This window comes from Peromyscus maniculatus, chromosome 4 (genome assembly GCF_049852395.1).
Source record: "Peromyscus maniculatus bairdii isolate BWxNUB_F1_BW_parent chromosome 4, HU_Pman_BW_mat_3.1, whole genome shotgun sequence".
Taxonomy (NCBI): Eukaryota; Metazoa; Chordata; class Mammalia; order Rodentia; family Cricetidae; genus Peromyscus; species Peromyscus maniculatus.
In genome coordinates, this window is record NC_134855.1 from 69980202 (window position 1) to 70001039 (window position 20838).

General features: G+C 49.9%; 2 protein-coding genes and 1 pseudogene across 5 annotated transcripts in view; 2 read left to right on the top strand and 1 right to left on the bottom strand.

The window, feature by feature from the left end:
- Positions 1-3604, top strand: part of Syt13 (synaptotagmin 13) — a 40946-nt gene extending 37342 nt beyond the window's left edge. The window contains exon 6 of the mRNA XM_006997480.4: positions 1227-3604. Within this exon, the coding sequence (XP_006997542.1) occupies positions 1227-1531 (305 nt within the window). The 3' untranslated portion in view covers positions 1532-3604. The remainder of the gene's footprint in view (positions 1-1226) is intronic.
- A 598-nt stretch (positions 3605-4202) lies between these two features.
- Positions 4203-5274, top strand: LOC102927913 (small ribosomal subunit protein uS15 pseudogene; annotated as a pseudogene).
- Positions 5275-11945: 6671 nt separating this feature from the next.
- Prdm11 (PR/SET domain 11) overlaps positions 11946-20838 on the bottom strand; it is an 84137-nt gene continuing 75244 nt past the window's right edge. For all 4 annotated transcript variants that reach the window (XM_076570112.1, XM_076570115.1, XM_076570114.1 and 1 more), the window contains one exon: positions 11946-20794. In XM_076570112.1, the coding sequence (XP_076426227.1) occupies positions 18630-20794 (2165 nt within the window). In that variant the 3' untranslated portion in view covers positions 11946-18629. The remainder of the gene's footprint in view (positions 20795-20838) is intronic.

A 20838-nucleotide genomic window follows, 5' to 3' on the forward strand; every position in this document is an offset into this window, starting at 1 on the left:
AGAGCACTTTGTGTCTGAAATATCTCTGCAGAAATAACAAACTAACCACCCAGGGGCGATAACGATAGCAATAAATACAAAGTAACAATTACTCTCACATTAGCTTGGGCAACCTTGACTAATGAAAATAAAATGTCCTAAGCTATGGAAGCTTGCCTGCTGACTTGTGAATTTCCTGGGGACCTGGGAGCAGGGAGCCTGCCTTCACCCTCTCCACAGGAAATCCAGGTCCTCAAGGAAAACTTAGAAAAAAGACAAGTGACCAGAACTCGGCCAGCAGGAAGTGACTCATCATCTTAACAATGGACTGGAGAATGATGGGGGGGGGGGGGCGGGGAGAACACTGTTTTCCTGGTCTGATTTGAAATCAAACTGGAGGACACATAAGGCCTTGTCTCTGACTTGGTTTGTCAAGTCACTTAGAAGGTCTTATGGTCAACGTGGTTCCCCAGAGGCCCTCTGACATGCCCAGATCTGAGCCACCCATTGACCTCATATGTTTTGTGACAGGCTAATCTATCTCTAATCTGAAAATCCAAAGTCCAATAAATGCCAACATCTGAACTCTCCTGACCACTAGTGGAAAATTCTGCGCAAAACAAAACAAAATAAAACTTTTATGTTGCATAAAATAGTCTTCAAGCTGTGTGTACGACGCATGTGTAGGCCTGGAATCCCAGCTACTGTGAAGGCAGGAAGACCTCAAATTCCAGGCCTGCGTGGGCTGCAGAGAAAGTTCAAGACCAGCTGGAGTGACATAGTGCAACCCTGTCTCAAAACCAAAAAGAAAAAGAAAGCTGGAGATTTTGCTCAATGGTAGAATGCTTTCTTAGTATGTCTAGGTTCAAGAAAAAAGAACCATGAAGTGGATTTTATGCTTCCCCAAGCATATCCCATCCCCAAGATATCTTGTAATATATATGCAAATATTCCCCAAGTCTGAAAAACACCCCAGATCTGTAAAGTTTATGGTCTCAAACCTTACAGATAAAGATACTCAACCTGGATGGTCAGTCTCTCACATTCTAGTGCAAGTTACAGACATGGCAACTTCGCCTCTCTTCCTAAATCTAGGCCAGTGCCTGCCATCTAGTAGATACTTCATACCTGTTGAGTGAATGCACCATGCAGGGGAGGTATAGGGGGAGGGAGACGTATTCCAGGTGCCATCGGACCCTAGCAGCTCACCCCCACCCTGTCTTTCTTTCCTCTGTACCCTTGCCCAGATGTCTCTGTCAAGGTGACCTTGAAGCACCAGGCTCAGAAGCTGAAGAAGAAACAGACGAAACGGGCCAAACACAAGATCAACCCCGTGTGGAACGAGATGATCATGTTTGAGCTACCAGATGACCTGCTGCGGGCATCCAGCGTGGAGCTGGAGGTGCTGGGCCAGGGGGAGGAGGGCCCGAGCTGTGAGCTGGGTCACTGCAGCCTAGGCCTGCATGCCTCGGGCTCTGAGCGCAGCCACTGGGAGGAGATGCTAAAAAACCCGCGCCGCCAAATCGCCATGTGGCACCAACTGCACCTGTAGTCGGCGGTCAGCCACCAACCTCGTCCTTCTCGGGCACGGTCATCCTCCAGGCTCAGCTGCCAGTCGCCCCCTCCTACCCCTGTCCACATGCCTACACCTGAAGACAGATGCAGATGTGTTGGCTGAAGCCAGGATCTCATTCCTCTCTCTCTCTATTCCCAATACTAAAAAGTGAGCAGTCACCAAGGCGGTGGGTGTGATTGGCGCGTCAGGATCACTCGGAAGACTGCCTCTTTCTCATCTGTGCTATGGGAAAGGATGCGTGTCAGGTACACTCTGTGGGCAGCAGTCCTTGCTCACTTTAGTCTAAAGCGGTAGTTCTCAAACTGTGGGTCCCAACCTCCTTGGCAAACCTCTATCTCCAAAAATCTTTACATTATGATTCACAACAGTAGCAAAATTAGTTATGAAGTAGCAATGAAAATGATTTTATGTTTGGAGGTCACCATAATGTGAGGAACGTTATTAAAGAGTCTCAGCCTTAGAAAGGTTGAGACCCACTCACTGGCTGGCCAGAAGGTCCTTGGGCCTTTGGGGCTCACGCCAGATTGATGCTCTGGGTGGAATACTCAGGGCATCTGTCTTTACCAAGCACAGGGGCTCTGGAGCAGAGCAGGAAGGGCTGCTTTCCATCCCTGTCCTCCAGGAGCTCCACACCAGGGCAGTGTGAAGAAGGGAACGCTCTGCTTGCTCTAATTCTCCCCTTTTCTGTGTTTGCTGTTCCTGTCCCACTCTTGAGCTGTGTTGTGTGTTTTGACTGTTTTATTTAAGAAATCAGGGTGGGCTTTGTTTGTTTGTTTTTATCATACCAAGGAACCCTTTCCCTGGCAAGCTCTGGTGGCATTCTCTGGGGTGACTGGGGCATTCGGAGGGCTAGCTGTCCTGCCCACTAATGCCACCACCCTCCCCCAACTGACTCTGTGGGACAGATACGTCCTTCTCAGTGTGACCGTACTTCAGAAGGAAGCAGCTCTGAGCTTGGCCTATTCCATCCGGCTATGTGAATGGGGAGATGGATAACAACTTCAAGAGGAAATACGGCCTCTCGAAATGCACTGCCCTCCAGCTTGGGAGACATGTCCCTTTAACTGGGAAATGAGAAGAGTCTAGGTTTGGAAATATCTGCCTCCATTGATATTTTCAACAGCTAACCCCACTGGGAATTAAGTGTAAGTGGCTGCAGGCGTGGATACCTGTGAGACAGGATTTGGATTGTCAGTTACTTCCTTGCTCGACGGCGCCTCGGTGTGGCCATCTGTAACACAGCACCGATGTCACGGGAGCCTGCTTGCCCAGCTTCAGAAGGCAAGCAAGGAGGCGTCTAAGCAGACATAAAAGTTGTCACTGCTTACCTGATGTCACTCCTAGCTCCTCAGGGCTGTGCTTTCTTTCCAAAACCTCCTCTGTGAACTACTCAGAGATGTCAGACTGGTGAATCAAAAGCCTTCGGTCACTTTTTACATTGGCTTAGCTTGTTTCCAGCCATGCTTGTAAGCCGCTTCTGAATTGGCTGAATCTGCGTGAACAGTTGGGATTAGTGGGAAGGAACCTAAGCCAGGGAACACTTTCTAGCAAGAGACCAAAGCTGAGGCGAAAATAAAGTGAGAGGCCATTTCAGGCTGGCCTGCTGCTGGACAGTTAGGAGTTCACCTTCAGTCCTCTGTGAGTCCCCTCCCAATGTCAACCAGGATAAATGTATCAGTTTGTTGAGTGTTTGCCAACCAAGACCTGGCATGTGTCTGTCCATTCTGATTTGAGATGATTCCAGGGGGCGATCATCTTAATGGAAACAGCAGATCATGGGATCATGAGGCAGTTCAGGTGAACTCAGATGTAAAGGGACCCCAGGGAAGGTGGCAGTCTCTGAACTGAAGTGAAGTGGGGATCTTTGGAGGAGAAAGGTAGTCCTGTGGAGTGTTTCTGCCCTTAGTGTTTCCTGTTGTCACATGCTGCGTGTTCATTATGCAGTCCCAAATCAAAGCACAAAAAGACGCATGAGACATTGTGGTCACATGTCTGGTCACACTTTGGAACACAAATCTTACAGTGGTAAATAAATCATTTCCAAATGGGTTGGCAGCCTAGTGTTTTTCTTTGTTCTGTTTCCTTCATGTTTTAGTTATATAAGATTCAGAATAAATTGTGCATTAAGTACCCATGAATCACTGCCAACTTCAATAAACCTTGACAACTACAGTTGAATCACCTCTAGTGCCCCATACTGAGAAGACCAGGATCTTGCATTCTGATTTGTTATCACAAGCATTCTTTATGGTTTTACTATATAATCATGTGAACCTTTGGCACTAGAGAGTATCTGTGTGTTTCTAAACTTTACTTAAATTCTTAAACTTCACCACATTGTTTTTGTTCAACATTAAAATTTTAAGCTTCATGCGGACTATGGTTCTAACTAATTTCTTTTTCATATAATATTCCACTACATGGATCTACCATATCCCATTTTATTGATGTTCTCTCTTCAGTCTCTCTCTCTCTCTCTCTCTCTCTCTCTCTCTCTCTCTCTCTCTCTCTTTCTCTCTCCCTCCCTCCCTCCCTCCCTCCCTTTCCCTCCCCCTCTCCCCCAGTCACTGTCTCTCTTCTCCTTCTCAGTAGTTATTTTATAATAACTGCCACTGTGGACATTCTTATGCATCTTTCCCACGTACATGTGTAGTCTCTTGAAGATGTGTCTAAAAGTGAGTGGAACTGCTAGGGCAAAGTGTGTGCAGGAGAATGGAAGGTTCTTAACCAAGATAAATGACTTCTGAAACAGTCATGTGGTATTTTCACATGTGACTCCTTACTTTATACTTTCCACAACCATTGTTACATCCTAATAGAACCTGGGAGGCACTTGTATTTCTGCAATAAAATGGGCTAAGTGGGCTTTATTCCACAGAGCCAAATATTATACACCATAATTGGCAGGTAGCTATGAAGACAGCCCACCTAAGCCCCAGACTAACATTTGGCTATGGCTGTATATGAAAGAGAAATGGTGGGGATCCTTGGTTACTGAATCAAGGGCTTTCCATTGAAGAGCCCTCAACAACAAACCATGCTCTGACAGGAAAAGGTCACCTTCAATCTGGAGCTCTGAGCCAGAGCTGAGACCCCGGAACCCTGTGGGACACTGTCTCTGGCCACCATTACTTCCCCAAATGAGTTAGTTGCCTCTGGGCCTCAGTGTCCATATCTATAAAATAAATTTGAACTAAATGACTGCCAGACCTCTGCCATCATGGGTCACATGCATGCTCCCAGGAAGGGCCTGTCCCAGTCGGTGCTGACCTACCACCGTAGTGTCCCCACGTGGCTGAAGCTGACGTCTCACGACGTGAAGGAACAAATTTACAAACTGGCCAAGAAAGGCCTGACTCCCTCCCAAATAGGTGTGATCCTGAGGGACCCGCATGGTGTGGTGCAGGTCCGTTTTGTGACTAGTAATAAAATCCTGAGAATCCTTCAGTCGAAAGGCCTTGCCCCTGACCTCCCTGAGGATCTGTACCATTTGATTAAGAAAGCGGTGGCTGTCCAAAAACATCTTGAGAGGAACAGACAGGATAAGGATGCTAAATTCCGCCTGATTCTGATAGAGAGCAGAATTCACCGGCTGGCTCGTTACTATAAGACGAAGCGGGTCCTCCCACCCAATTGGAAATATGAGTCAGCCACAGCCTCTGCTCTAGTGGCATAAATTCTTGTGTACACAGCAATAAAATCACTTTGAATAAAAAAAATTTGAACTAAATGACCCTAAGGCCCCTTCCAGCTTTAATCATGTTTAATTCTGTGGTTTAGCATGTGTCTTAATTAGGGCTAGTACTATGACAAAACAACCAAGGGTAAAAACAACTTAAAAAGAAGAGGACTTGTATTTGGCTTACATATCCAAAGTCACCGTCCATTTAGGGAAGCCTAGGCAGAAATTCAAACAGGATAGGAACCTGGAGGCAGGAGCTGATGCAGAGGCCATGGAGGGGTGTTGCTTACTGGCTTGGTCCTCATGGCTTGCTTAGCCTGCTTTCATATGGAACTCAGGGCCACCAGTCAGGGGTAGCATCACCCACAATGGCTAGGGCCCTCCCCCATCAATCACTAGTTGAGAAAATACCCTAAAGGCTTGCCTGTCTACAGACTTGATCTTATGGAGGCATTTCTCAGTTGAGGTTTCCTCTTCTCAGATGACTTTAGCTGTGTCAAGTTGTCATAAAACTAGCCAATACAGACTGGTAACAACTTTGTTTTCACATGTCTCATCTAGAAATAAAAGGAAACCCACACAGGTGGGTGCCTGCCCTCTGTGCTTCGTGGTGGATTAAAGCTTTGCCATCTGTTGACAGTCCCTCTGAAGGCTACTGATGCTCCTGTGAGCAATAGCATGGTACCCAAGGCTGGGGGGAGCTGGGTCTCAGCTATTTGATTGCTGCTTGGCACTGGTAGTTTTCTGCCCAAGAGTTCTTACTTTTTTAGAGCCAGTTGGATGCCACCATTTGGAAGATTCAAATTGGAGCACATGTCCATCTCCCTCCACAGCAGACATCTGCCAGGGCTAAAGTTGAGCGATAGAGGGGTTGAGCCCTACCTTAGTGCTGGAAAATGCCCCACCCCCACCCCCGCAAACTGCCCTTCTCTCTTGCAGGTGACTCAGTACAGATGGTCCCAAGTGGGACCTGCGCAGCTTTCCCCAGACCAAGGTGAAGGAGCCAAGCCATTCTTGATACTGGGAAATAGTTGTTGTCGTGGAAACCAGTCTAGTGGTAACCACTGTGATTAAAGCAGAGCTCCCGTGGCATCTGGTCTTCAGTTGGGCTTCAGCACTTGTCAAAGTGGCCTCCAATTTCCTGACACTCTTTCCAGAGGTTTTGAGACAGCCTGTTGGCAAATGTGGGTGGCAGAAGTCCTACTTCAGAAACTCCGATGCCATACAGAGGCAAGCGAGGAGAACCTGCTTTTCCAGCCCAAAGTAACAAATCAAATTTCTCTCCAGCCCCTCCCTTGAGGGGTCAGGTGAGATGAGCAGATGCAAGCTGAGGAAGGAGCCCCAGTGTTCTCTCTGAGGACGGAATGGTGCTTCCCACTCAGGCTAAGATGTAGGTCATCCATTTCTCAGGTGTTCCCAGCAATACTAGGAGAGGAGAACCCCAATACTTCCTGGAACCCACTTTATCCTGATAAAAAGGGGCACAACCACAATGAAAAAATGATTGTGCACAGCAGGTTGCAGATCTGTGCTGGGCAACTGAAGTAGACGGGGATTTGGGATTTGTCCAAGGTCGTACACTTCTAAGAGACTGGGGGATTTTAATGTGATACTGTATGATTTAGTATGATAGCCCTAAAGTCAAGACTCTTAAGATCCATCCAGCAGCCATGCAGCCCTACTTGAAGGTCATAGTCCCCAAGGGTTACCTGGAACTACAGAGTCCAAACATGGCTAATCCAGAAAGAACTGGGGATCTTTTTTCCCTAGGGGGTATTGGAGATGCCTGGTAATTTGGCTGGGAGCCTGTCCAAGGGCAAGAACAAGAGGCAGAGGCAAATTTGCCAACTGTGCACAGCCTCTCACTTTGCAGAAAAGGGTCTGGGTCAAGGCCAGACCCAGCCAGAGATCAAGTACAGCACCATTCTGATTGCACAAGGAAACCAGGACAGAGAGGACAATGAGGAGGAATCCAGGACTCTAGAGTGTCCAGGGCAGGTGCTGGGATTGGGCTCCGCTGGGGAGCTGCTCAGTCCTTCATCTCTACAGCATACACTGTCACCTGCCCCCTTGGTGACAGGCGTTACCCACTGCAGAATGAAACGCTTTTATTTTTCCCTCATGGGCATTATTAAGGAAAGGGTACACACACACACACACACACACACACACACACACACACACACACACACACACACAGAGAGAGAGAGAGAGAGAGAGAGAGAGAGAGAGAGAGAGAGAGAGAGAGAGAGAGAATTATATAAGTGGCCATGAAAGTCCCCTACTAAGAGGGTGACATTTTGCCACAACCTGCTGTCATGCTGGGAAGAGCTGTCCCAGACAGATTAAAAAAAATTGGCAAGGGTTGGAGGACCATGTGACCACTCAGTGAGGACCAGATGAGAAGAAGGCAGGCAGGGGCTGGAGCATATGGGGATGATTTCCCTTGGGAAACCCATGTGGCATGCTAAGAGAGCACACTGACTGGATCTGCTTTCAAAGACTACCCTAGATGCTGTCACAGGAAGCTCTGCTGGTCTTCATACCACTAGCCATGCTCCTGTCTTCTCTCTGGGGTGATTTCAACTTGTCCTTTGGACCTTGGAAAAGCGGGAAAGGGAACGGAAGGAGTTTACTACATCCTCCGAGAGTCACTCTGGGGGGACTGACTTCATAGGCAAGGGCAGGTGGCAGGTCTTTCCCTCCTTGCTTCCTGGTGACAAAATCATCATGTTCCAGAAACTTCTGCAATCCCAGGGCAAGCAGATCTGGAGGCGTTGTATAATAATGTCCTCTTAATTGAAACATTCTACCCTAGATAGAGAGGCTCCTTTAGACTTAGGAAGTAAACAATTTACATGTTTCATGACGTCCCTGAAACTGACTACATTCTCGAGACCCCTCCGTGCTCAAGAGAATATAAACAGTAGGAGTTGACCGGACGCTGCAAGTTGCACAGAAAGCTCCAGGGTTCCAGCCTTCATAAGCTGTCATCTGTGCTGGGGTGGGCTTTCAGTGATGCAACTTGCCTTCTAGTTATCCATGCTTTTGTAAGTAAGCCTTCACCCATAATCCTGTAAGGAACCCCAATAAAATTATTTCACCAAGGTGGACTGTTGTTGCTTTGGTCTGTCATTGGCTCCCTCTCTAGGATGAGAAAGTATTTATTTTGAGTCTCCTCCAAAATAGTATCATACAATACAACTGGTACCCAAACAGGGACTGATAAAACCAAAGATGAGCTGGGAGTGGGGGCGGCAGTGGTGGTGGTGGTGGTGATGGTGGTGGTGGTGGTGGTGGAGTCAGCATGGCCCCTGAAGTAGATGCCGAGACACAAAACTGAGGCTGATGGATGTGAAGATGGAACACCTGTTCTAGAAGTCCTCAATATGGCGACCCTTCCCCCATGAAGAATGGAATGTTGTACCTCCTTTATATAGTGGAGGCTGCAAGGTTCGTTAGACAGTTGACAGAGTACACAACAAGGATGAACTGTCTATGAATGGAGAATCTTTGGAAAGGATTCCCAGGGTGGTCATCTTCCTCTGCTTGGTATGGAATGACATGTCTCCTCAATGACTTATCTCCCCCCCCCCCCCCCCCCCGCTGAGTATGTACTGTAAAGTACACCAGAATTAAAGATTGTTCACCCAGACTGGGGTCCTTTAACAGCCAGGTGTAGCTGATGGAAAGGCAAGCTCCACAATGCTGGTCTGTAGTCTGTCAGAACCAAGGGTCCAGCTCCAGCCATGGGCTTGGGAGGCTAGAGTGAAGCCCTTGGATTTGAACTGAGCCAAGGAATACAAGCCAGCCCTATTGAGACCATTAGGGGCTGGAAGATGCACAGTGTCCCCATGACAACAGCATCATGCCAGGATGAGGAGGCAGATGGATGAAGGGAAATGTCTGCGGACCATGGAAGGCTAAATGGGGCAGTGTCTCCTGTCCATGTCACTGTACCCAGCGCTGCTCTTTTGACTAAAGAACTGATAAAAAGTCATGAGATCTTTTTATACTGTATTAGGCCTTACTAACTTTTATTTTTATCACCCCTTTAGCTGTCCAAGACCAACTAGGACTTCTTATCTAGGGTGGACGTCAGTGGGCTTTTGAGATCCTACCCACTCTCTAAAAAAGCTTCTGTTGCATAATGCCAACCTTTCAGCATTTTTGGATTTGCAAAAAAAAAAAAAACATGTAAAAGAGCAGTAGAGGCCATTGTTGACATTGTATGACACAGACATGTCATATAATGGGAATGGAATGAGCACTCAGGGGAGTCAAAGGGTTGTTGGACAAAAAGCTCAGAGGAGGGAGCTGCTGGCCAGGGAGGTCCCATAGGTCCCCAAAATAATGTCATTGCCACTGCTGTTAGCTGTATGCCAAAACTGGATAATATGGCCCTATGGGCGAAGACAATGCATGCTCTGATTGTAAGACATGGAGAAATAAGGCTGGGACGGAACTGAATATTCACTCCCTACTGGCTTGCTTTTATAATGTGGGAAGGTAGAGTGCAGCCTCCTAGGGGACAGTTGTTACCAACAGTCTTGCTTGGCTGCGCCAAGAGAGGCGGGACTGCAGGGGCTGCAGTAGCACAGGCTGTCAGGGGTTCAACAAGCAGCTTTCTGGTTGGATTTAAGGCCCACTCCATAGGAAGGAATTCATGTCTGATACCGCAACCTAGGACAAAAACCTGTGGCTGAGAAGGTCCCAGGACCCAGTAGGGAAGCAGCTACTGCTGTTTTTGGTTACATGGATGTGATGTGGCTTTGTTAAACTTTCCTCTAAATACTCATATGCTTATGATGAGCCACAGGCCAATGCTGTCAGCGGCAACTGGTCATAAAAGGATGTTTCCTTTGCAAGCGACGGTGAACTGGCAGAGCCTAGTGACCATCAGTGAAGGCCTGGAAACAAGAGGCCGTTGCAGTAGCAGAGAAGCCCAAGGCTTGGAAATCTGCATCAACCCTCCAAGGCTCAGAGAACACCATGGACAAGCAGTGGAAATAATAAAAGTGTGAGACCAAAATGAGCCATCTTAGAAATAAGACCAAAATGCTTTCACCCTAAAACTAAGGCCTAAGATTTCTCCTTTTAGGTACAGGCCATGAGTTACTGGAATAGGCCATGAGTTACTAACACCAGTCAGTTCAGATCCCAGAAACCAGGAAGTGTAAAAGTACAGAGTCACAAGGTAGTCACAGGGTAATGACTGCTGGACTATGGAATAGTCCTCTCCCTGGTTTCCAGGGTAACTGACCACAGAAATGTCCCCACCTGACGGTAGCCAATGAGAAATGGTGGCAGGCAACCACTCCCTTATAAGTAAGATTAAGCCATGATTTCTAGAAAATCCCTAAAAGTGAGCCAATCAGAATTGTACTTGTACTAGCACCCCTAAATGATGTAACCTTGTGGTCTTTGCCTTTAAAAACTGAGCTTGCAGAGAGGTGGACACTTCCTCCAGCCTCCACTGTGTTGGATGTATTGGACAGAGTCCCTGCCTAGGCTTGTATTGCTTTTGGATATTCCAAATGCAAATGCTTTTGCATTCCGACATGCTTGTCTTTGGTGGTCTCTCTGAGGGTTGTGATCTAAGCACAACAAAAGAACTAGAGAAAGGGGTAGAGTGCTGTGTAGCAATTTCCTCTGAACTGAAACATTGCATCCTGAATGGATGCTCGTTAGGACTTGAGAGGTTCTGAAGAGAGGCTTCTTAAGACTCTGGATAACACATAAGTCTCAGGAAATCCCTGAAACTTAATCAGACTTCCCAGGCCCCTTGCTCTCCAATGTTATATAAGGGGTGAGGGCAGAATCTCCTTTCTGTTAAGTTATTGCAAACTTCCAAGATATTGCTAGGGTTCCAGCTTTTATGAGTCATTACCTATGCTGGAACAATCTTTTGGTAATGTAGCTGCTTGTGAGTCATCCATGTGACTGTAAGTCCTCACCCACATTCCCCTAAGTAATGCCAATAAACTCACTGGCTCACCAAGTTGGACTTGGGTGGAATCCTTACTTTGTCTGTCACTGGACTGAGAAGACTTCTGTTCACATCTTCCTAGAAATAGTGCCACCACAACAGATGCTAGGTGACCAATGTGGAGGTGATGGTGCTTCTGGGTTGAAAGGAAAATGTCTAATGCTAAGAAGGCAGAAGTAAGGAGAAAGGAAGAGGGAAGACCACTGTGAGGATGTTGGATGGCCTCAAGAGCGGAGGCCTCAGCATCTCAAGGGGGAAAGCCTGCACTTAGAGCAATGTCATGATTGACTATATGCCTGCCTAACTCCTTCCTCAAAAGATGTGGGAAAAAATCTCACCCCCGCCAGTGCCAACAGCAAAATACTCAGAAAAGATCTTTCTAAGCAGGCAGGGGCCAGGCCTGCAAGTGGAGAGTCCCCAAAGGTATTTAAGCAGGAGAGCTGGAGCCTATTGGTCTGCAGAGGCTCTGGATGCTTCCCCAGAGAGATTCCTAGAGGGCCAGTGTCCATGGGGTAGGTGTTTTACATGGTTTCAGTCACACCTTCTTTGGACTGATTGATACATGCAGGGGCTTGCTGCACAAAGTGGATGGTAGTGGGGAAATGAAGAGCAGCAGAGAACAGCTCAAGAGGACTCAGGTCCCTTCCAACCCCACAGCTGAGCCTTTGATGGGGTCCACATGACTCACTGAGGCCCATCACAGAGGCAAGGAGCCAAGCTTGATGCATCAATTTAAATGCTTTTATTAATAATCTTCTTACATTACGAGGATAATGTGACAAAAGGAAAGACTCTGCATACAGATTATAAACCAGCATAGCTCTATTTGTATCCAGTGTTCTAGCCCCCAACACACAGGTACTATAAAGCACAGTCTGCCAAATAATAACATTGAGAGTTGTTTTTAAGAAAGAAAGTATTAACATATTAATATGTATGTAGTAATAGGCTCCTAGGAATTCCCCCCCACCCCCACTTTATTTTTTTCTTTGTGATTGACATGAAAATGGTTCAGCAGCTTGGGGGTGGAGAGGAGGAGAGAGACCAGGGCTAAAAAAGACTACTGGTTCTTCCAGAGAGGCCAAAGGATAGACGGAGGGATGCCTCTAGGACATCCTGGCCTTTGTCTTCTTATGAGCAGTATGGTGAGCGGTTGCCCCCTCTGCATGGAGGCTGGTCCCCTCGGTGCCCTGTGGAACGTTTTCTCTCTCTCTGAGGTACAGTGCATTGTGGGATTGCTACTGGGAATGCCTATCCCCTGGCCAGGCTCTGACCCACTGTGGTGGGAGAAAGGCTCGGGCCATTGGTCCTGAACTCCATTGAGCCAGGCACTAGAGGGTGTTCAGCCCAGTTGGCAGCTAGCTGTGGCTCAAGGAAGTGGGCATTGGCAGAGCAGACCTGGTCTCAACTGTGGTATGGGACTGGTCTGCTGGAGACTGAGGTCCGTTGGTAGGATGGTGAGGAAGAGCAGGGAAGACCCGCGAAGGCTCGGAATGGGAAATGAGTGTGTTTGTGGAGCCCAAAGGCAGGCTGGTCTGGAGAGCAGGGAGGGTACCTGTCCTCAGACCTCTTCTGCTTCCAGGAGAGGGAAGGGGATAGAGGACACTGGGAGCAGTAGGCTTCAGACTCCCATCTGGGCTGCACAAGCCCTCTGCCATGCTGCCAGCTGGCCAGACTCCCTGGAGCCCCAGGCACCCCCACCCTGCTGGGGAGGTGGGTATCTGGGAACAAGCTGAAGAAGATACCCTCCCCCAGAGAGAGTGGGCTTGAGCATCCAGTCACAGAATGAGAACAGTGTTTGTGAACTAAACCTAAACCTGCTGTCACAGCAGAAGTGGCTTGGGCTGCTTGGTTGGTTTGGGAAGAGGGGACAGATTGTCCTGAGTACAGCCAGCAGCTGCGGCTGCGCAGAGTGTGCTGGGCCAAGGCCCAGCTCCTGAACTTGAGTTGCCATTGAAAATGTCAGTGTGCAGATATATCTCTTCCACCAGGTGGGGCCTCTGGATGGGGAGAGGCAGCACTTCCTAAAGCTCACGCTGCCTTCCTCAACTCCTGGTGCTCTAGAGACAGTGGTTGAACGGGTGGAGGAGGCCAGGACGGCTAACTTCAGAGGCTTGGCCTCTAGGGGGTGGACAGAAGCATTTGGGAGGTTGGGATGACATCTTTCTGGACATCTGTTCATCCCAGGTACTCCTTTTCTATTGCCATCAACGCCGCTCACTCCTGATAGGCGAGGGTATTGGGGAGTTTGTGCAGAGGTCTCTCCACTAGGCGTCAGGGACCAAGTCCAACCCCCTACTGCCAAGCAGCAATGACCAGCTAAGTGCAGGCCAGCGGTAGGGGGAGGTAGGGGCTGCTGCAGCTGGACCTCAGGGGTATCTCCTTCCAACCTCAGCCCGCGCTGGCTGGAAAGGAGAGAAAGTGCATGGAGAGAGCTGGGACCCGGCCACCCTCCTCTCCAACACCCCAAGGAAGATGCCCCGCAGTAGCCAGCAATCCAGCCTAGTGAGCATTCCCACCTCCCCTCCAGAGCTGTCTCCTCCCCGTTCCCAACCCAGCACCAGGCTTTCCCACCACCTTTCCAGCTCTATAGACTATTTTATATCTATTTAAAACATAGAAATGTATAAATATATAGGATATTATTTATAGATATATAGACGTGATTTACTCTTACTCTGCCGTGTATACGTACTGTATATGTCAGTATATACAATTGATATGCCTTAGCATCAGTATGATACACTGCACATACCCCTGCCTCCATGCACAGCCTCCCCAGGGGGACTGGATTGCATAGGTATTTCTAGGGTGATACTATTTGAAGGGATTGGGGAAGGGGAGAGCGTGCTAATGGAAGAGGAGGGCCATACTATTTTCCTCTCCAAAGGGCACTTTAACTCCCTCGGACTAACATGCAAAGATTACCTCAAAGACTCTTAAAAGTGCCCTGACTGACAGAGGACTGGAGAAGGGCGTTCCTCCGAGAAGGACCATGTACATCTGATGCACTTTTTCCCTCAAGGATTGGAGGAACGGTCAGATTAGAACCCAGGGCAGTGTACAAAGGAGTGATCCCACTTGAACTGCCTGCTGTGCCTGCCTCTCCTCACTCTGGAGGACCACGCTCCCTGCTGTAGTTGCTAGCCCAGTCTGACTGGGCTGCCTCTTAAAGGGCACCCAGGGCACACATCCCCTCCAGTGAACCTGGGGCCTATGCCCAAAGGGGGTGCATGGACCACACACACACAAAAAGCACAGATCTGACCTGTGACTTAGCACAGACCACACCCTGAAAACAGGTTAGGATGCCAAATTCTTGTTTCCCTGGAGGCAGAAGTGAAAAACAAAGGAGTGTTCTAGAAGACAGAAATCAGACTTCAACCCATGTGGCCTCTCCTGGTCCCCATCTAGCTCCAGGTAGGCAGAAACAGGATGCAGCCCACAAGCTCGGGCTGGGTAACATCTCAAGTCCATTTCCATCCCTCTACGGCCATGTCCACCTTCACACCTTCCTCCATTTCTCTTCCTCCAAACAAATGAAAAACACTTAGGAAGTGTTTTAAGTCACTCCAGGGTCTTTGCGCAAAATCAAAGGCCTGGTACAAACGAGCCAACGAGAAACCTCAGCAAACCAACTCAAGTTGGGAACACGGAGCCTGAGCAGGGGGCAGGAGCTCCAGGCACCTCACACTCAAGGGCTCCGGGAAGAACGTGGCTACAGAGGGTCCTGGAGCTCAGTGGGCTCTCATTCCCCCACTGAGGATGGGGCGAGGCGGACACACCTGGCATCGTGAGATGCCACAAGCCGACATTACAAAACTAAAGTGCTGCCACTTCTGACGCCTGGACTCGGCTGTCCCTGCAGGGATTCTCCCTGGGCAGGAGCTGCCCACGGGGCTGAGCAGGCCTCCTGTCTCACACATGCTAAGTGGTCATTGCTTCCCTTTGCTCAGGAGAACATTTCAACCATATGGTTCTGCATGGTACCCGGTTGGCACAACAGCCACCAACCCCAATCTTCAATACCATCTCACCTCCTATTCTCACCGTGAGCCAATGAAAGTCACTATTAGTCACCCCAGAGTGAATAAGTGCCAGCCCCACAGACATATTCATTCTATGCCCATGACTCTCACTTCTGCACCAGGGACTGGGTTACAGGGCCCTGTCCCATCAGAAACAACTGCATGTATGCTGCTAGGCCGACTCTCCACAGTCTGTTACACCAGCCGAGATAGGAGGAGAGCCGGGCAGACCAGAAGTGTGGGTCTCAACCCGAGCCCTTCTCCAAGGGGTGCATGAGAAATGCCTAGGCCTGAAATCACAGGGCCTCACAAACGAAATTCACTAGGCAGAAGCCCTGGCCCTCCCAGGGAGCATCCAAGCTGAGAAAAGACTGTGTGTGGGGTTCATCCACATCGTTCCTTAGTCACTCATCATCCTGAGGCAAAACCAGAGTCACCAGCTCCCAGAGTTTCAGAGGCACCTAGCCGAATGTAAGACAGCACGAGAGAGCACGAGAGCTCAGCTCCTCAGCGGCTCTGAGGCAGAGGCCATTGCAGCAGAGAACAGGGGTAGGGTGGGGGGAGACAGAGGACCAGAGAATCGGCAACTGTTAGCAGCCACGTGCTGTGGGAACAGTTCATTCATGGAAGCCTCAAGGCAGGTCCACTGCTCCTGGGCGCCTTAAAGAGGTTCAGGTAACACTGGCTTGGGATGTCAGAACCTGTCTCTGTGGCTGAGGCCTGGAGTTTGCTCAGCCACAACCTCTTGGGAGGGGACAGTCAGTCCTGGTTTCATGTCTGGCCAAGGGCCATCCTGGAGAGGACCCTTCCCAGGTGAAGGAAGCCCCCTGTGCGGGGGAGGAGACATGTAAGGCAACTGTTGGCAAGAGGAAAGGCCCAGGCCACCATTTATGCCCGCAGGCTGCCCACGAGAGACCCACCTGCCTTCCCAGCCATCTCTACTCTGAACCCACCTTGGTCCATTCGGCTTTCAATGAAAACTCCGCAGAGCAAAGTCTGTGTCTGTGAGGAGGTGAGGTCCCAGGGCAGGAGCCGGGCAAGTGGGAGACCTTGTGCTTCACAACGGCGGCCCATGTGGCTCCAGCTAGGCTTTGGCTAGGAGCGGGAGGAGCAGATGGAGGGAGACACCAGCTCAGAGCCGGCAAGTGGGATGAGGCTGGGGATTCCCCGGCCTCCGAAGGGGGCTTTGGGGTTTCCTTCCCTAGTTCCTGCTAACTCTCCCTGCTCAGAGGACGAGGAGTTGAGATGGGGACCAGAGTGAGGTGAGGGATGAAGGTCACCAGGCAGGGTATCTCAACTGGTTGAAGAAGGCGGCATAAGAGACCTGGCAGTGGGACAGTTGGAAAGACCCAGCTTTTTGTTTGTTTAGTTTTGTTTCTTGTTTTAACATGCTACATCACTCTTGAAAACAAAAACATTTCAAAAATAATATAATATATATATATATAATATATTTATATCATGAAAAGCTATTGGCTAGCAGCAATGATTCTAAAGTTATCTTAGCACCAAGACCATGGAGGCAAAAGGGAGGATCTGAGGGAGGACGGACAGACTGCAGAACCAGGAAAGGGTAGCAACATGTTCAGTGTTAATGACATTTCCATGAGGCCTCAGAGACGAGACGAACCCAGACGGAAGGAAGCCACCACAGAGTTGTAGGCCCAGCTAGGCAGGTTGAGGGCATGGGGGCCTTGCCTGTGGTTAGATCTCTAATACCCCCACTGAAGGAGAGATACAGTTCTCTGCAGAACTGACCATGGGCAGGTACTTCAGATATCCCTCCCTTCCCCATAGACAACCCAGATCCACATTCTGGGATCTGCATAGACTGCACAGATTGGATGTGGAGACAGGGAGGAAGTTTACGACAGCTCACGCACGTTTCTGAAAACTCTTTTCGAGGTATACTGGTAGATAAGTGAACATTGGTCAGACTCCTCTAGCTTAAGCCCCTGTCTGCCCCCAGGGTCGGGGGAGGCAAGCGGCCATTTCTAAAGCTTATACTGTAGCTGCAGAGTGTGTGTGTGTGTGTGTGTGTGTGTGTGTGTGTGTGTGTGTGTAGGTGTGCATACATGTTTGTACCTTGAGAATCCTGTCTCACTTCCTGTTTTCTCCTTTTCTTTAGGATAGCTCAACTCTATCCAAAATAGGAAGAGTTCACAGGCAAGAGAAACTCTGTCCGGCATTGTGTGACCTTTCTGCCGGGCTGCGGAGCAAGCATACCATCAGCCTGTTGCAAAAGGAACAGCCTCTCTATGGACGCTCATCTGACTTCTGTACAGCCCAGGACTTGACTTGCACTGACGGATTCTGCCCTTGGACGACAAAACAGCTGCTCCTTGATCACTAAAAGAAACCCAACCCCCACCACCACCACATTTCATAATTATAAAGACAAAATACAAGTAATTGGTGGAAGTTAAATATACACTTTTCACCTTACTTGTTTTTAGCCAATATTGCAGTCCTGTTGGGGTTTAGATTTCTCGGCTCACTGCTTCCCCAACAGCCCTACATCTGAATGGAAATATAATGTTTTATCCTCTGCTGGGGCACAAAACGTACTCCTCCCCTGCTCACCAGATTTCAAGCTCAAATGTGAAAAAGGAAAGTTGTCTTCAGTGTAACTGCTGATATCGTTAGCCTCCAGAGGCTGGAGAAGGGAACCGACAGCCGAGGGAAGGGAGGGCGCCATGGAGGAGTGTGGTGGGTTCACAGTTGAGGGGGACTGATACATTGGCTGTTGGGACAAGTGACGTGTCCATCTGGACAAATGAACAAGAAAGAGCTCCCAAGCTGGAGCCAAGTGACGGGAGGAAGGCCAGAGAGTCCGGTCCGGAAATCCGAAATTCACCCCATGGAAACCCGGACGCAATGTAACTGGACCGGAACAGAATGTCACTGAGGAGACCACAAGCCCCCACCCCGTAGTCCTAAAACCATACCAAAAAGGAGAAGGCGAGAGCGTCACCCCAAACCCCAGCCCCTCAACCGATACATGAAGACAGAAACAGAACAAAGCCACCTAAAAGTGACAAAGAGAATCGCCATTTAGCTTATGCCGCTTTGACCGTTTGGTGGGAACACGTGTGGCCCCCCAAACACGCTCCTGTGAGTGAAGATGAGTTGCCACGTAGGCTGCAGCTGCCGAGTGTGGAGGCAAGAGTCCATTGCCGACATTGCTCCTTTCTGAAAGCTGTCAGTAGCTTCCGGTGGACACATCACCTTGGTTTTTAAAAAATTTTCAGTGTGGGTTTATATATATATATATATATAATATAATATAATATATATTTATATAATATATCAAAGCTTATGAGTATAGATTAAAAAAATATTCACCGGCTTTGTGACCTCTGCAGTGCAGGCCCCCTACATGTCTGGGTAGAACTCAGAGCCGTGGTCCAGAGCCTGCAACATGGGCTTCTGCTCCAGAGCAGACATCCTACTGAGGACCTCGGCTGACAGTGTGTAGCTGTTGCCAGACTTCTCCTCAAACCAGCTGTCCAGAGCTCGCTTGGCATCAAAGTTGGCGATGGGTGGTCCATTCACAGCAATTGTCAACAGGTCACTGAGCTGCTCCAGGGTCAGGCGGGAGCGGTGGTTTTTGCGGACCCGCTGGAGGGCACTACGGCCTTTCTCGCAGCAGGCAGTGGAGGTGGGGAGGACTTTGAGGACCTGAATGATCTTGTTCAAGAGCGGAAACCTTTGCTTGTACTTGCAGATGTGACTGATGAGGTCTTTAAAGCCGTTTCTGGTGTAGTAATCAGCCTTGAGGTCTCTCCACTCCATCAGCAGGCTCCCCCGGGGGTCCACCCCTTCCCGGCACACGTCCCGGGAGAAGGTAGGAATGGCTTCCAGGTGGTCGAAGATCTGAACCATATCTTCCTTGCCGAAGCTCAGGAGCTCTTCGCTGTTCCTGGGCCAGGCGGCCAGGTCGAACACTTGGCAGGCCTTCACGAAGACCCGGCTTCGGGAATCGAACCTCTGCGCCAGAATGACCTGTGTCTTCTGGCAGATCTTCTCCCTGATGGACTGGAACTTAGCCTCGGCCACCCTGAGGTTCTTTACGGCGATCCCGTTGAAGCTCTCTCGGAAATTCTCCTCGAATTCCTGCAGGTACTCGCCCGGGGAGTCTGCAAGCCTGCTGATCTCCTGGATGGCCTCCTCGATCTTGTCGTCCACCTGGGACACCAGGAGATACTCTCCCTGGAAGATGTAGGCCAGGCGTGAGAGCACCGCGATCACATCCAGCAGGAAGTAGATGAGCTTGATGGACTGATAGTCCATGAGGAACTGCAGCAGGGCCAGGGCTATGGCTGAAGCGTCTGCCCGCTGTGTCTGGCTGCTGACATCCTTGAGGTGGGCCACCACTTCCAGGTAGTCCTTGATGAGGGCATTCAGGACATTCTGCTCACCAATGATCCACCTCACGGCACGGATGTCCCCCAGAAATTCGGTCTCTTCGCACAGGGTGGAGGCCGTGGAGCGCAGCTCACCCATGAGACGTGGCGAGTAGCGGTAGAAACTGAGTAGCTGCTTCAGGTTGTTCTCCAGCTCCTCCAGGCAGGGCAGCTCCTTGCCACTGATGGCATCCAGGATCTCAAGGTGGGGCCGGTGCACCATGAAGGGCAGGCACAGCAGCCAGGGCAGTGTCTTGCGGATGGTCATGAACATGCTGGCACGCAAGCTGGCGGTGATGTTGGCCCCATCCACTCCCAGGCCGACGGTCGGCTTCTCGTCCTGTAAGCGGATGCCCAGAGCAGCAAAGGCTCGGTCAAGCGCCTGGAGATAGCTTTCTGTGCTGGAGAAGCCCAGCTCCTGCAGAGATAGGAATTCCGTGGCGGGGGGGCCGTCACTGCTGGTGTACTGCACATAGACGGCCACTGTGTCCGCTAGAAGGTCATCGCTCTGCCCATCCAGGATGATGCTGAGGCAGGGTGATTGACGGATGCGCTCGACCAGGTCCTCCCTCAGTGCCCGGGCGATGTGATGGATGAGGATCTGGCAGTCCCCCTCGTTCATGTACTGGTCTACCACCTTGAGCTCACACTTTCTCAGCAGCTCTGCCAGCGGTCGGAAGTCCAGGTAGGGCCTGCCCTCCAGGGCCAGGTGGTAGGCGGTATTGAAGAGCAGGGTCATGTTGCGGCACATCTCCTCAGTCTTCTCCGGGTGCATGCGCAGCTTGTACAGCTGCAGACACTTCTTGTGCAGGTTGCTCTGGCTGTGCAGCTTGATGGTGTGGATCTTAAACTGCTTGGAGCCGATGATGAAGGCGGAAGTGCGCGAGGACTGCACCGTGTACTGGCGGCACACGTGGCACCACATCTCGTTGAGGGTGGGGGAGTAGCGAAGGAACCAGAATTTCTTCAGCCACTCCTGCTTGAAGCGCCGGATGCGGCGTCCGGTGGCGGAGGACATCTTGGAGGGTTCATCCGTGGCTGTCATCACATCGTTGGAGACAGACTCATCTGCAGAGTCCACTTCCTGGTCGTCATCCTCCATGACGGCGGGGCCAGAGACCATGCTCTCTGAGGCTGGAAGACAAGAGGGGAAGGAAACAGTCACATGTGCTGTTGAC